The sequence below is a fragment of the Bufo bufo genome, chromosome 3 (assembly GCF_905171765.1).
Source record: "Bufo bufo chromosome 3, aBufBuf1.1, whole genome shotgun sequence".
Lineage (NCBI taxonomy): Eukaryota > Metazoa > Chordata > Amphibia > Anura > Bufonidae > Bufo > Bufo bufo.
In genome coordinates, this window is record NC_053391.1 from 604,133,065 (window position 1) to 604,148,969 (window position 15,905).

At 42.7% G+C, this 15,905-nt stretch overlaps 1 protein-coding gene across 8 annotated transcripts in view; it reads left to right on the top strand.

Annotated features, from left to right (window-relative positions):
* Positions 1-6,436: 6,436 nt before the first annotated feature.
* LOC120996194 (keratin, type II cytoskeletal 6A-like) overlaps positions 6,437-15,905 on the top strand; it is a 326,905-nt gene continuing 317,436 nt past the window's right edge. For 2 of the 8 annotated variants that reach the window (XM_040425969.1, XM_040425970.1), the window contains exons 1-7: positions 6,437-6,997; positions 7,088-7,302; positions 7,581-7,641; positions 7,745-7,840; positions 8,105-8,269; positions 8,841-8,966; positions 9,285-9,505. In XM_040425969.1, coding sequence (XP_040281903.1) covers positions 6,506-6,997; positions 7,088-7,302; positions 7,581-7,641; positions 7,745-7,840; positions 8,105-8,269; positions 8,841-8,966; positions 9,285-9,505 — 1,376 coding nt within the window. In that variant the 5' untranslated portion in view covers positions 6,437-6,505. Of the gene's footprint in view, positions 6,998-7,087; positions 7,303-7,580; positions 7,642-7,744; positions 7,841-8,104; positions 8,270-8,840; positions 8,967-9,284; positions 9,506-10,086; positions 10,122-10,215; positions 10,600-15,905 lie in introns of those variants that run through there. The other 6 variants (XM_040425968.1, XM_040425964.1, XM_040425965.1 and 3 more) reach the window with 6 other exon arrangements.

Sequence of the window (15,905 nt, forward strand, 5' to 3'; positions counted from 1 at the left end):
CCATGTCTGTCTATATACTGCAGCCTCTCATCATGTCTGTCTATATACTGCAGCCTCTCATCATGTCTGTCTATATACTGCAGTGTCTCATCATGTCTGTCTATATACTGCAGCCTCTCATCATGTCTGTCTATATACTGCAGCCTCCCATCATGTCTGTCTATATACTGCAGCCTCTCATCATGTCTGTCTATATACTGCAGCCTCCCATCATGTCTGTCTATATACTGCAGCCTCTCACCATGTCTGTCTATATACTGCAGCCTCTCATCATGTCTGTCTATATACTGCAGCCTCTCATCATGTCTGTCTATATACTGCAGCCTCTCATCATGTCTGTCTATATACTGCAGCCTCTCATCATGTCTGTCTATATACTGCAGCCTCTCATCATGTCTGTCTATATACTGCAGCCTCTCATCATGTCTGTCTATATACTGCAGCCTCTCATCATGTCTGTCTATATACTGCAGCCTCTCATCATGTCTGTCTATATTCTGCAGCCTCTCACCATGTCTGTCTATATACTGAAGCCTCTCATTATGTCTGTCTATATATTGCAGGGTCTCATTATGTCTGTCTATATACTGCAGCGTCTCATCATGTCTGTCTATATACTGCAGCCTCCCATCATGTCTGTCTATATACTGCAGCCTCTCATCATGTCTGTCTATATACTGCAGCATCTCATCATGTCTGTCTATATACTGCAGCCTCTCATCATTTCTGTCTATATACTGCAGCCTCTCATCATGTCTGTCTATATACTGCAGGGTCTATTCATTTCTGTCTATTTACTCCAGGGTTTCAACATGTCTATAAGTCTATATACTGCAGTGTCTCACCATGTCTGTCTATACAGTCAGGACCATAATTTTTGGGACATCGACACAATTCTAACATTTTTGGCTCTATACACCACCACAATGGATTTGAAATGAAACAAACAAGATGTGCTTTAACTCTAGACCGTCAGCTCTAATTTGAGGGTATTTTCATCCAAATCAGGTGCACGGTGTAGGAATTACAACAGTTTGCATATGTGCCTCCCACTTGTTAAGGGACCAAAAGTAATGGGACAGAATAATAATCATAAATCAAACTTTCACTTTTTAATACTTGGTTGCAAATCCTTTGCAGTCAATTACAGCCTGGAGTCTGGAACGCATAGACATCACCAGACGCTGGGTTTCATCCCTGGTGATGCTCTGCCAGGCCTCTACTGCAACTGTCTTCAGTTCCTGCTTGTTCTTGGGGCATTTTCCCTTCAGTTTTGTCTTCAGCAAGTGAAATGCATGCTCAATCGGATTCAGGTCAGGTGATTGACTTGGCCATTGCAGAACATTCCACTTCTTTCCCTTAAAAAACTCTTTGGTTACTTTTGCAGTATGCTTTGGGTCATTGTCCATCTGCACTGTGAAGCGCCGTCCAATGAGTTCTGAAGCATTTGGCTGAATATTAGCAGATAATATTGCCCAAAACACTTCAGAATTCATCCTGCTGCTTTTGTCAGCAGTCACATCATCAATAAATACAAGAGAACCAGTTCCATTGGCAGCCAAACATGCCCACGCCATGACTACCACCACCATGCTTTGCTGATGAGGTGGTATGCTTAGGATCATGAGCATTTCCTTTCCTTCTCCATACTCTTCTCTTCCCATCACTCTGGTACAAGTTGATATTGGTTTCATCCAGTGGCGTCGCTACAAGGGGGCAATTGCCCCCCCCCCCCCCAGGTCATTCCTTGCCCCCCCTCATTCGATTCTTTGATTTAAAAGAACCGTCAGTCACTAGAACAGTTTACACTGAGGCTGATGACCAGGCTGCAGCAGTGATAAGGTTAAGGGGCAGAGATAAGAGAAGTGACAGGACACAGAGTTTAGATTACAGGTTTAATTAACCCTTTAGGATCAAATTGGCTTCTCTAGGAGATATATATGTTAAAGGCATCCCTTCTTCTGAAACGTCTCATTCAGTAGCTATTTAACTAAGAGTGGGTTCACACTAGTTATTTTCCTGTGTGATGTCTGTGCGGACTGTGGACTATTTTATTATCAGCCAGTGTTACTGTTATCAGCTCAGCACATACAGTTTTCCCTGTGCATCCACTTCACTTGGTTGTACTGTCAGACTGTCACTGTGGGTAACAATGCATTCTGTCCTGAGTCCTGTCCGCTTCCCTACACTTCCTCACTCAGTCAGAGCTCAGACCAAGTGCCAAGAGCCGACTCAGCGAGTCAACAAGTGAATCGAAGCATCCGCGCATGCGCACCACCTAAGCTCTTCGGTTCACTTGCGTCTCAGCTCAGCAGAGTCAGCGAGTGAACCGAAGATTCGATTCATGAATCGGTTCATGTGAAAGATCCAAACTTCCCATCTCTAGCCCGCACTACTGAGTGAGTGATTCACAAATCACAACACAGACAACACACTGAGACAGACATGATAGATGGGGGTCGGGGCGGCGTTCGGACCCAGCGGAGGCAGAGTGTGCAGGGCGGGCGCAGGCTGGGAGTGCGGCAGCCGCAGAGTTGACATCGCCACGTAAAGCTGCGTGCCTGCCCGCCACGCGAACGCTTGCTTCTGTTCTGCAGCTCTGCTACTGCGTCTGCTAGTGTCAGTGAGCCTGTCTGTGCCCAGCCCAGGCCCCAGCTTCGGACAGGAGAGGTCCAGAGGAGGACTGTGTGTGGCAACTTCCCAAGAACTCTGCCTGGCCCTGCCCTGGCCGGCCCCTAGGCAAGCTAAGAAGAAAACAAAGTAAGAATAAAAAGGTTAAAAAAAAGTATGTACCCCCACTACCTCGCCTCATGGCCTGCCTGCTTGCGCCCAGCCCCTCCTCAACCCTGATACCCCTATAACTTAGGGGTATCAGGGTACATTATACAGGGGTAATATAACTAAGGACCCCTGTATAATGTCCCCTGATAGCACTGAGTCCTCCTCAGTTATATTTCCCTTGTATAATGTACCCTTATACCCCTTAGTTATAATATTACCCATAATGTCCCCCGATACCCCTCAGTTATATAACTGAGGGTAATCAGGGTACATTATACAGGGGGTAATATAACCAAGGGGTATCAAGGTACATTATACAGGGGGTAATATAACTTATATTACCACCGTATAATGCCTGATAGGCCTCCTGAGTAACTTATATTACCCATGTATAATTATGTTCCCGGATACCCCTTAGTTATATGATCCCGGCGGGGTCATATAACTAAGGGGTATCAGGGTACATTATTATACAGGGGTAATATAACTCAGGAGGCCTATCAGGCATTATACAGTGGTAATATAGCTTACATTACCCCTGTATAATGTCCCATGATAGCCCTCCTCAGTTATATTACCCTTGTATAATGTACCCTGATACCCCTCAGTTATATTACCCCTGTGTAATGTACCCTGATATCCCTTAGTTATATAATATAACTAAGGGGTATTAGGGTGCATTATACAGGGGTAACATAACTAAGGAGTTCTATCCTATCAGGGACGTAATACAGGGGTAGTGTAAGCTATATTACCCCTTTATAATGTCTGATAGCCCTCCTCAGTTATATTACACCCAATGTACCCTGATACCCCTTAATTATATTACCCCGGCGTCAGGGGCATAGCTGCAGGGGAAGCGGCTGCTTTAGTATTTTTCAGTAGTATGATTAGCTGGTGAAAATTATTAGTGCCCCCCCATTTTTGACTGTGTATCTTCTGTGCCCCCCCCCCCCCTATATATTGCTCCTAGAGTCGCCACTGGGTTCATCTATCTGTAGTGTCCCGCTAGGTAAAGGTGGGCACTACACAAGGGTTAACATGTCTTTTGCATTACTGTGATGTTTAATTATTCATTTCCCTGTGTTATCTGGGTGTCAGGCCTGTTAGGGTGTAGTTTAGCCTCCTAGACATTAGAGGGAGCTAGAGAGCCCTATGTATATATAGGTAGGCCCAGACAGGGAAGAGTTAGTTCAGTCCAGGTGGCTAGAAGTGTATCCTAGTCAGCCTGAAGTTCCTGAGTCTAAGCTTAGCTCAGAAGATTACCCCAGAAGAAGAACTTGCCTTCTGGGAGAAACCTACAGCCACCTACATACCAAGCAGTGCCAGTACAACCAGCTCAGATAAGTAAGCTGATGGGCAGAGGTACTATAAAATAGAAGCAAGGGTCAATACGGGAGGAAGATTATTTTACCAAGGATTAAAGCCAGCATTTAGGCATCCGGGCCTTGGGATACAGCCAGCCAGAATAACTGTGGAGATAGTGCAGCCTGGTCTGTGAAGCATTAATTGTGTACCCTCCAAGTATCTTGCAAGATTATACCTGCCATTATTGAAAGTAAGCCTGCTTGTGGAATATATGATAAAAGGGACTGCATCATTACCAACTGTATGTACAAAGTTTGGACTGTTTAAAGTAAAGCAACGTTTGGTTCACTATACCACCTGTGTACCTCAATTACTACTCCTATAAATCGGTGTGCCACCGTTACAGGCACTGGCGTCACGATCCTTAAAGGGACCTTGCCCCAGGCACTCAAAATACTTGTAACATCCACGGCACCTCATCCACCATCAGGCCTGGTCCCTACATACAGAGTGTGCCCCAGAGGAACTTGTGTCTACCTCTCCTTCACTGCCGCATGCCTGCCCAGGGTTCTCCAATACAGTGATTAACCCTCGATTGCCCATAACCGTGACCTCACTCCGCAATACCCTGCAGGTCTGGCTTGCTGCATATCCATAGGATGTTGTTCCAGTACTTTGAAGGCTTTTTTAGATGTCGTTTGGCAAACTCTAATCTGGCCTTCCTGTTTTGAGGCTCACCAATGGTTTACATCCTGTGGTGAACCCTCTGTATTCACTCTGGTGAAGTCTTCTCTTGATTGTTGGCTTTGACACACATACACCTACCTCCTGGAGAGTGTTCCTGATCTGGCCAACTGTTGTGAAGGGTGTTTTCTTCACCAGGGAAAGAATTCTTTGGTCATCCACCACAGTTGTTTTCGGTGGTCTTCCGGGTCTTTTGGTGTTGCTGAGCTCACCGGTGTGTTCCTTCTTTTTAAGAATGTTCCAAACAGTTGTTTTGGCCACACCTAATGTTTTTGCTATCTCTCTGATGGGTTTGTTTAGTTTTTTCAGCCTAATGATGGCTTGCTTCACTGATAGTGACAGCTCTTTGGATCTCATCTTGAGAGTTGACAGCAACAAATTCCAAATGCAAATAGGACACTGGAAATGAACTCTGGACCCTTTATCTGCTCATTGTAATTGGGATAATGAGGAAATAACACACATCTGGCCATGGAACAGCTGAGAAGCCAATTGTCCCATTACTTTTGGTTCCTTAACAAGTGGGAGGCACATATGCAAACTGTTGTAATTCCTGCACAATTCACCTGATTTGGATGTAAATACCATCAAATTAAAGCTGACAGTCTGCAGTTAAAGCACATCTTGTTCGTTTCATTTCAAATCCATTGTGGTGGTGTATAGAGCCAAAAATGTTACAATTGTGTCGATGTCCCAATATTTATGGACCTGACTGTATATTGCAGCGTCTCATCATGTCTGTCTATATACTGCAGCCTCTCATCATGTCTATATACTGCAGCCTCTCATCATGTCTGTCTATATACTGCAGCCTCTCATCATGTCTGTCTATATACTGCAGTGTCTCATCATGTCTGTCTATATACTGCAGCCTCTCATCATGTCTGTCTATATACTGCAGCCTCTCATCACGTCTGTCTATATACTGCAGTGTCTCATCATGTCTGTCTATATACTGCAGCCTCCCATCATGTCTGTCTATATACTACAAGCTCTCATCATGTCCGTATACTGCAGCGTCTCATAATGTATATCAGTCTACATAAGGATACAACCATGCAGCCGGTTGTGTCATGGTTGCGACACTGCTGTGCCCTAATTAAATTGTGTACCGCACTGTTTAATTATTCTGAATTGTTCATGCAGACCGACTGTCTATCTATCTATCTATTTATCTATCTACTGTATCTATCTATCTATCTATCTATCTATCTATCTATCTATCTCATATCTATATATGTATCTATCTATAATCTACCTACCTATCTATCTATCTATCTATCTATCTACCTACCTATCTTTATATGGATACCAGGTCTTCAGGTGCATAAAGCAGGAGGCTAGTGCGTTAGGATTTACACAGGACGTTTGCTAGGTAGAAGGCAGATTTATAATAGTAACCTGTCTGGAATGGATGAAGGGATTCACACAGACTCCAAGCTATTGAATAGTTTTAACAATACACATAATAGAAACGTGTGCGTTAATCAGATGAGCTCAGTGTTTAGATTGCTGCAGGGGATGCCAAACCCATTATTGAGGTAAGATGATACATACACTTCCCTGGACCTAGCCCACATACTGAGACAGATAAAAAGGGGTGTTTCACCACCGAGCAGTTCACTCTGCCTTCTTCTCTTCTCATACTCAGCATCATAGATCCAAAAGGACCATGTCTCGCCAAACAACTTTTACAAAAACCTCCAGCGCTGCTTCTGCAGCTCCATCAAGGCCAAACCGAAGTGGCTTCAGCTCATTCTCTGTCTCTCGTAGTGGTGGTGGTGGCCGGGTAAGCTCTGGTGGCTTTGGCAGCAGAAGTCTTAGTGGCTTAGGAGTAAACAAAAGAATTTCATTGGGCTCTCAGTCCCGCCATGGATATGGGTCTGGGTTTGGAGCTGGTAGTGGAGCAGGCTTTGGTATAAGTTATGGATATGGTGCTGGGCAAGGATATGGTGCTGGGCAAGGATTTGCTGCTGGGCAAGGATTTGGAGGTGGACCAGGATTTCCAGTGTGCCCACCTGGAGGAATCCAAGAAGTCACAATTAATCAAAGCCTTTTAACTCCTCTCAATTTGCAAGTTGACCCAAATGTTCAAAGAGTGCGCACAGAAGAAAGAGAACAGATGAAGACTCTCAACAACAAATTTGCATCCTTCATCGACAAGGTAGGTAGTCTTCATGCTTCTTATATACCCTTGTAGACCTGGAAAATTTATGGCACATTTCTTTTATATAATTGCTTTCTGTTGCTACAGGTACGTTTCCTAGAGCAACAGAACAAGGTTTTGGAAACTAAATGGAACCTCCTGCAAGAACAGGGAGTCAAAACAGTTAGAAGTAACATTGAGCCCATGTTTGAAGCCTACTGTAATCAACTCCGGAGACACTTAGACTCTCTAACAGCTGAGAAGTCTCGTTTGGAAGCAGATTTCAGACACAATCAAGATGCTGTAGAGGATTTCAAGGCAAAGTAAGTGAAGATGCCTCTTACTTGTTAGAGCATATTTAATTTTTAAATCTGAAAAATCTAGAATTGTTCTTGAGAATTACAGCCATTACACTCCAAGATTGTGCAATGTTTATTATAAGAAGGTCTTGACTAGTTATTATATTACAACATGCTTTTTATAAAACTTGATCTATTCTAACTGACATGACATAGCATATTTATCATTGTGGAAAATGACTATGAATACACTGTGCTTGTGGTTGATTAGCATAAACATATAATTACTTCTCTTTGCTTAGATATGAAGATGAAATTAACAAGAGAACAGCAGCAGAGAACGAATTTGTGGTGCTCAAAAAGGTGATTATAATCTCAAGCTCTCTGACCAATCCCTTAACTACAGTAAAGAATGGAGCCGCAGTTTTCTTTTAGGATTCTGACTGATTGTCTATTGTTTAACTAGGATGTGGATGCTGCCTACATGAACAAAGTAGAGATGGAATCTAAGGTGGATTCTCTGAATGATGAGATCAACTTCTTGAGGGCCCTGCATGAAGCGGTAATTATAGTTTCTCTGTTCTGCTATATTTCATAGCATTTAGTCAACTTTATGTTTACACAGAACACGAGGCAATAATTAGGAGGTTAAAAAGATATTTGACAAAATATTGAATAGCCCAATAGTAAATCAGGTAAATCATAATACAAATATATTGAGCAAGCAGTGGGACCATACAGATATTTTTCCTACTGTGTTTCTTCAAAGTTTTTTTTATCTCCATCACAATAACAAAAAGTAGTAACTTTTCCACCTTGATTTCAGGAAATTGCCCAGATGCAGGCACAAATCTCAGACACATCTGTGGTTTTATCTATGGACAATAACAGATCTTTGGACCTTGATACCATCATCACAGAGGTCAAGGCTCAGTATGAAGACATTGCCAACAGAAGCCGACAGGAAGCCGAGTCTTGGTACCAAACTAAGGTGAGTACATCTTAATACCAGTGATGGATCTATAGCTTATAGTAATGTAGTATTTGATATCTTTCATCTTTGTAAATTTGAAATATTTAAGTTTTTTTCATTTTTATAAATGTATATTAATGTCCTATCCTCAGGATAGGCTAGCAATAACTGAATAGCGCCCACACCCCTGTCGAACTGCAGTTATTCAGTAGCTCTGGCACCAGAAGTTGAAGAACTACAGCGCCATACATTCTGTATAATGGGTGGAGTAGGTTACTGCGACTCGGCTTCCATTCACTTCAGTGGGAGCAGTGCTGCAGTAACCAGCTACATCCACTACATAGTGGATGTAGCTGTGTAGTTCTGGTGCTGATTTCTGGTGTCAAAGCTACTGCAGAACAGGCGATCGATGAAAGTGCGGGGGTCGGACCCCCCAATGATGAGTTATTGATAGACTATCCTGTGGGTAGGCCAAAACTATAAAAAGACTGGAAAACCCCTTAAGGTATAACTCCAGTGAAAATCTATTTTTTAAGGTTTTATTGACTTATTGGCTAATAAACTCATTCCCATTCATTTTTTTCTGCAGTATGAGGAGCTCCAAATGTCTGCTGGAAGACATGGTGATGATCTGAGAAGCACAAAGACTGAAATTTCAGAGCTAAACCGTATGATTAACAGACTGCGTTCTGAGATTGAGAGCGTGAAGAAACAAGTAAGAGAAATAGCTTGAGGGATTAAAAATAAGCACTAAGAATGAATTCTGTATTGTAACATAATGATTATTATAGTGTCACGTTGTCTCCGATTTTTTACTTCTGCCAGGAAGTTTGGATTAAGGATTTTTACAGTGTGCCTATAAAATTTGAATTTTTTAGCCCCAGAATCCTAGAACTGATTCATCTCAAACCTTAAAAGGATGAAAGGAGCCTAGTGATTTTGGCAGAAGCCATCTATCTTTTATTAGAAAATATTGCTTTTATATAAATTCTGAGCCAAAATATTAATAGATTTTCTTTATTTAAAAAAACAGTGTGCCAAGCTGCAGACTGCTATTGCTGATGCAGAGCAGAGAGGAGAGCTTGCAGTGACAGATGCCAAGAAGAAGCTTGCCGAGCTGGAGGCTGCTCTACAGAAGGCCAAGCAGGACATGGCTCTCCAACTGCGTGAATACCAGGAGCTGATGAATGTCAAACTGGCTCTGGATGTTGAGATTGCCACTTACAGGAAACTGCTGGAAGGAGAGGAGTGCAGGTAGCTGCAATGAAAATCATGGTCATATATTTATTTAATGTAGTATACTATCAACTTTCAATCTAATAGGTGTTATTTCTCAGGCCGATTAATTTGAAATAGCAATGAATGAACCATTAAAATACTATTTTCAATAGATTTTTTTTTTTTTCCAAATTAAAATATTTATCTATATGGGTGACAAATCCATTATTTCAACTGTAGCTGCACTAGCAGTAGTTGAAGACTAAAGATCTATTGGAATGAGAAAGTTTCCTTTAAACCTTTCACTGATACCCAAAATGCAAACCATTCTAGTTCATGCTAATCTTGAACCTAAAGAAATGAATATTACTATGTTGAATTCTTGGGTGCTAAAGTTGTAGTCAAAATTGGAATTTTGGAGATAAGAAATAGATTTAGATAGACAAAGCAGGCCAGAAACACATGTACAGTGGTTTGAGTCGAAATGTTCAAAATGATCTATTATATCTTTATGTAGAGTGCACCCAAGATTTATTATGGATACTATGCTAAATTGATAGATGGTCACTGAACAAACACATTTCCAATGAAAAATTTCATTTTTTTTTATTTTACAGGTTAACTGGAGAAGGTGTAGGACCTGTAAACATTTGTAAGTCTATTTATTCAATTCACACACAGATACTCATATATTTGTTTTCTACACAGAATAATCATGCCTAACTATACAATTTATTTTTTGACAGCCGTTGTAAGTTCATCCTATGGAGGTAGCAGTGGAGTTGGTCAAGGCTATGGCATTGGAGGTGGAGTTGGTCAAGGCTATGGCATTGGAGGTGGAGTTGGTCAAGGCTATGGCATTGGAGGTGGAGTTGGTCAAGGTTATGGCATTGGAGGTGGAGTTGGTCAAGGCTATGGCATCGGAGGTGGATTTAGCTCAGGCAGTGGAAGCGGATATGGTGGAGGTATCGGTGGAGGAAGTTTCACTTCCAGCAGTGGAAAAATGGCAAATTTTGGCTCCGGAGGTGGCAGCGGCTCAAGTGTAAAAATTGTTTCAAAAACCTCCACAAGTTCCCGGAGGTATTAATACTGCCTAAAAAAATATATCCCAATTACTAAATTGTCCTATAGCCATAAAAAATTGAATCCATTGTACATTATTAGAGTGTTTTAACCAGTAAGGTTTAAATATCTTGGCTCAGTTTTTGTCCCAAGTATGACTTTATGATCCTCACTTGGTCTATTTTAGTTCTGTACAGCATCAAAACCCAAAATTTAGGCTACTGTTCATCCACAGCCTTTATGAGCCATACTGTACTTCATTTGGAAACAAAATCAGCAGAAAAAAATGGCCATTCATGTTCACTTCTCAGTTACTTTTTGTCCTTCTATAAACCAAAAAGCACAAGTTATCTATCGCTTAAGTATGTTTAATACTTCTACAATGTCTTATGTTATGTACTCTGCAATAAACTGCAATTATTCTTACAACTTTGTTGTGCATTTTATCATTGCTACTTTACATTTTTTAAAAGATAATCTTTGTTGTTAACTGTATACTGTAATAATTATCTCCCAAAATGCTGCAGGGCAGGGGCGTAGCTATAGGTGAAGCAGGGGAAGCAGCTGCTTTGGGGCAGGAACTCAGAAGGGACCCAACCAGGAGGACTAAAAGATTTTATTGTCAAGGCCCCCTCAACAGTATTATACAGTGACACTATATGCAGTGACATGATATATACAGGGTGGGCCATTTATATGGATGCACCTTAATAAAATGGGAATGGTTGGTGATATTAACTTCCTGTTTGTGGCACATTAGTATATGTGAGGGGGGAAACTTTTCAAGATGGGTGGTGACCATGGTGGCCATTTTGAAGTCGGCCATTTTGAATCCAACTTTAGTTTTTTCAATAGGAAGAGGGTCATGTGACACATCAAACTTATTGGGAATTTCACAAGAAAAACAATGGTGTGCTTGGTTTTAACGTAACTTTATTCTTTCATGAGTTATTTACAAGTTTCTGACCACTTATAAAATGTGTTCAATGTGCTGCCCATTGTGTTGGATTGTCAATGCAACCCTCTTCTCCCACTCTTCACACACTGATAGCAACACCGCAGGAGAAATTCTAGCACAGGCTTCCAGTATCCGTAGTTTCAGCTGCTGCACATCTCGTATCTTCACAGCATAGACAATTGCCTTCAGATGACCCCAAAGATAAAAGTCTAAGGGGGTCACTAGATATGCGAAATTGCTACATGATGATGTGTTTCTCTCTTTATGCACTGAAGCTGGTACGTTCCCTGAGTTTTTCCAGCAAGATGGTGCACCCAACACCACATTATGGATGTCAGGTCCGAGCATTCCTAGATGAACAGTTTCCTGGAAAGTGGATTGGTCATCGTGGGCCAGTTGAATGGTCCCCAAGGTCTCCCGATCTGACCCCCTTAGACTTTTATCTTTGGGGTCATCTGAAGGCAATTGTCTATGCTGTGAAGATACGAGATGTGCAGCAGCTGAAACTACGGATACTGGAAGCCTGTGCTAGCATTTCTCCTGTGGTGTTGCTATCAGTGTGTGAAGAGTGGGAGAAGAGGGTTGCATTGACAATCCAACACAATGGGCAGCACATTGAACACATTTTATAAGTGGTCAGAAACTTGTAAATAACTCATGAAAGAATAAAGTTACGTTAAAACCAAGCACACCATTGTTTTTCTTGTGAAATTCCCAATAGGTTTGATTGTCACATGACCCTCTTCCTATTGAAAAAACAAAAGTTGGATTCAAAATGGCCAACTTCAAAATGGCCGCCATGGTCGCCACCCATCTTGAAAAGTTTCCCCCCTCACATATACTAATGTGCCACAAACAGGAAGTTAATATCACCAACCATTCCCATTTTATTAAGGTGTATCCATATAAATGGCCCACCCTGTACTATATACTGCAGCCTCTCATCATGTCTGTCTACAGTATATACTGCAGCATCTCATTATGTCTGTCTATATACTGCAGCCTCTCATCATGTCTGTCTATATACTGCAGCCTCTCATCATGACTGTCTATATACTGCTGCCTCTCATCATGTCTGTCTATATACTGCAGCGTCTCAACAGGTCCGTCTATATACTGCAGCCTCTCATCATATTTTTCTATATACTGCAGCCTCTCACCATGTCTGTCTATATACTGCAGCATCTTATCATGTTTGTCCAAGGGTGCACCTAGCTTTTCTGCTGCCTGAGGCAAAAACTGAAAAGGTGCCCCAACCCCGCAATGCCAATTTCTTAACCTTACCCCTTACCTCCAGCCCTACTGTTAAAGACATACTTGGAAAACATTACATATGGAGCTAAAAAAACATACAGGGTAATATAGCGCCACATACTGTGCCCTCTGTGCTCCCCAATACTATAGTGCAGAAACAGATAATCCCCCTTCTGCTATCCCCTTCTTGCCCCTAGCTGGTGCTGCCTGGGGCAATCGGCTCACCTCGCCTTATTGGTGGTGCACCCCTGTGTCTATATACTGCAGGATCTAATCATGTCTATATACTGCAGCGTCTAGTGATGAGCGAGCATGCTCGGCCGAATACCTGTTCGGCTCAAGCATCGCTATGCTTGGCACATGGCGGTACTCGGCCGAGTACCGCATGCACTCGAGCACTATGCTCCAGTCTCCTCCCCGCAAGTTTCGTGGCTGCTAATCAGCCAAAAGATGTGCAGGTAAGTACTGCCCTCACTGTAATGCCAGTAGCCATGTTGGCTGCTGGCATTACAGTGATTGGCTGGCCGGAACGTGTCATCGGGTCCTATATAGCACCCGATGACACGTGCTCGGATCAGTCATAGTCAGGGAGAGCAGAGGGTAGGAAGGGAAAGGCAGTGTAGGGAGCGAAATTCTCAGTTATTATTCGAAGAAAGCTTTTCAAAGACCGAAAAGTCCTTTTAAAGACTACTGTGTGTGTGTGTGTGTGTGTTTTAGAGCAGCAATATATTTTTACCTGCGCTAAATTGATCAGTCTCAGGGACATCCGTGCTGAGGAAGAGACAGATAGTGCAGGGAGAGAAATTTGCTGTTTTTACTACCAAAAGCTTTTAAAAGACCCCAAAGTCCTTTTAAGGACTACTGTGTGTGTGTTTGTCAGCAGCAAGATGTTTTTCTTTAATACCTATTGACATATACTGTACATCATCCGCAGACTGTGTCTTTTTGCGTAAATTCAAATAATCACACTTATTGTCTATAGTGTGTGTTTAATACACATCCGTGACATATACAGTACTCCATCCCAAAACTGTTTCTGTAGCGTAAATTTAAATAATCATGGGCCAGTCCTCATCTACTGTCTTTGTAGTGTGTGCATGTAATACACATCCGTGACATATACAGTACTCCATCCGAAAACTGATTCTTTAGCGCAAATTCCAATAATCTGGGCCTAATCTAGTGTCCATAGTGTGTGGCTTTCTGTGACATATACAGTACACCATCCGAAAACAGTTTCTTTAGGGCAAATTTAAATAATCTGGGCCTAATCTAGTGTCCCCAGATTTGTGTTACTACATGCCTCTACCCCGCTACTATCTTCTAAGAGCCTTTATACTGTCATCTGATATAATTAAAATTATGCCCTCCACAAATGTGCATACAAATCCATGTTAAATGTATTTGTTTGTGTAATTTGCCTGGTTACCAGTAGGTGGCAGCAACACATTGGCAAGTCACAGTTTAGTGTTTCTGAGCTGGAATAGATCATTCCAGCTTAACTCCCCCTGTGTGTGGAGAGAGTGGGCTGTTCCCACATCCTGCAGTTTGGGTGGAGAAGGAAGTTAGAGTGAGAGTAGCTCACCCCCTGCTAGGAGTAGGGTGTGTGTGTGAGTTCACCTGCATAGGGAAGACAGCAAGGGCCTAGTCTTGGCTGAGACTTGGCCTTACACCCAGTCTGAGCACCTTCAGCTCTGCTGGATGAGGAAAGCAGAAAACTACAGACAACCTCCAAAGTTCCAGGAAGAAAGCATCCCTTGAGAATCCATCTGTGAGATCAGGGGTGTAACTAGAGGTGACTGGGCCCCACAGCAAATTTATGTATAGGCCCCCCCCCCCCCCTGTGTAAACCCCGCTCCTTTGGCACGATCTAGACCAGACCAGGCTGCCACACCATCCTTTTCCTATTATATATATTATATACATACACACACACTCTATCTGTCATCTAGTGTCATTCTATCATACTGTTGTGGGGGCCGTGTCAAAGTCTTAGGCCCCTTTGACACGGGCGACTTTTCCACGCGGGTGCAATACGTGATGTGAACGCATTGCACCCGCACTGAATCCGGACACATTCACTTCAATGGGGCTGTGTACATGATCAGTGATTTTCACGCATCACTTGTGCGTTGCGTAAAAATCGCAGCATGCTCTATATTCTGCGTTTTCACTTAGCGTAGGCCCCACAGAAGTAAATGGGGCTGCTTGAAAATCGCATTGCATCCGCAAGCATTGCGGATGCAATGTGATTTTCACGGATGGTTGCTAGGAGATGATAGGGACCCGAACTTTATTATTTTCCCTTATAACATGGTTATAAGGGAAAATAATAGTATTCTTAATACAGAATGCTAAGTAACATGTGGCTTGAGGGGTTAAAAAATAATAAAAAATATAATTATTCACCTCATCCACTTGATCGCGCAGCCCGGCTCGTCTTCTTTCAGGACCTGGCAGGAAAAGTACCTTTGATGACGTCACCGCGCTCACAACGTGGTGAGCGTGGTGACGTCGGACCAGGTCCTGCTGAATGAAGATAGAAATCTTCATTCAGCAGGACCTGCGCCGACGTCACCACACTCACCACCAGGTTGCTAGGAGATGTTGTTTGTAAACTTTTAGTTTTTTATCACGTGCATGAAAAACGCATCAAAACGCATTGCACCTGCGCAGAAAAAACTGAACACAATCGTAGACAAAACTGACTGAACTTGCTTGAAAAATGGTGCGAGTTTCACTGAGTGCACCCTGAACGCATATGGAGCCAACCCGTATCGTTCGTGTGAAAGGGGCCAGCCATTCCCGTATTGCGGACTGCATATGCGGATCAGCAATAAATGGGCACCCTTCTGTGTGCATTCCACATCACGGATGTGGACCCATTCACTTCAATGGGTTCGCAAATCCGGAGATGCGGAAAGGTGCGAAACGGAATCACGGAACGGAACACTACATAAGCACTACGCAGTGCTTCCGTGGGGTTCCATTCCGCACTTTCGTTCCACCAAAAGATAGAACATGTCCTTTTTGCAGAATCGTGCTTTCCTGGGTAATATACCCGGAGAGGTGAACATGACGTCACACTACACTGTATGTACAGCACAGTATGACCCCTGCTGTAGGATAGGCGCCCATTATATGTATTGCTGCAGGGCTGAC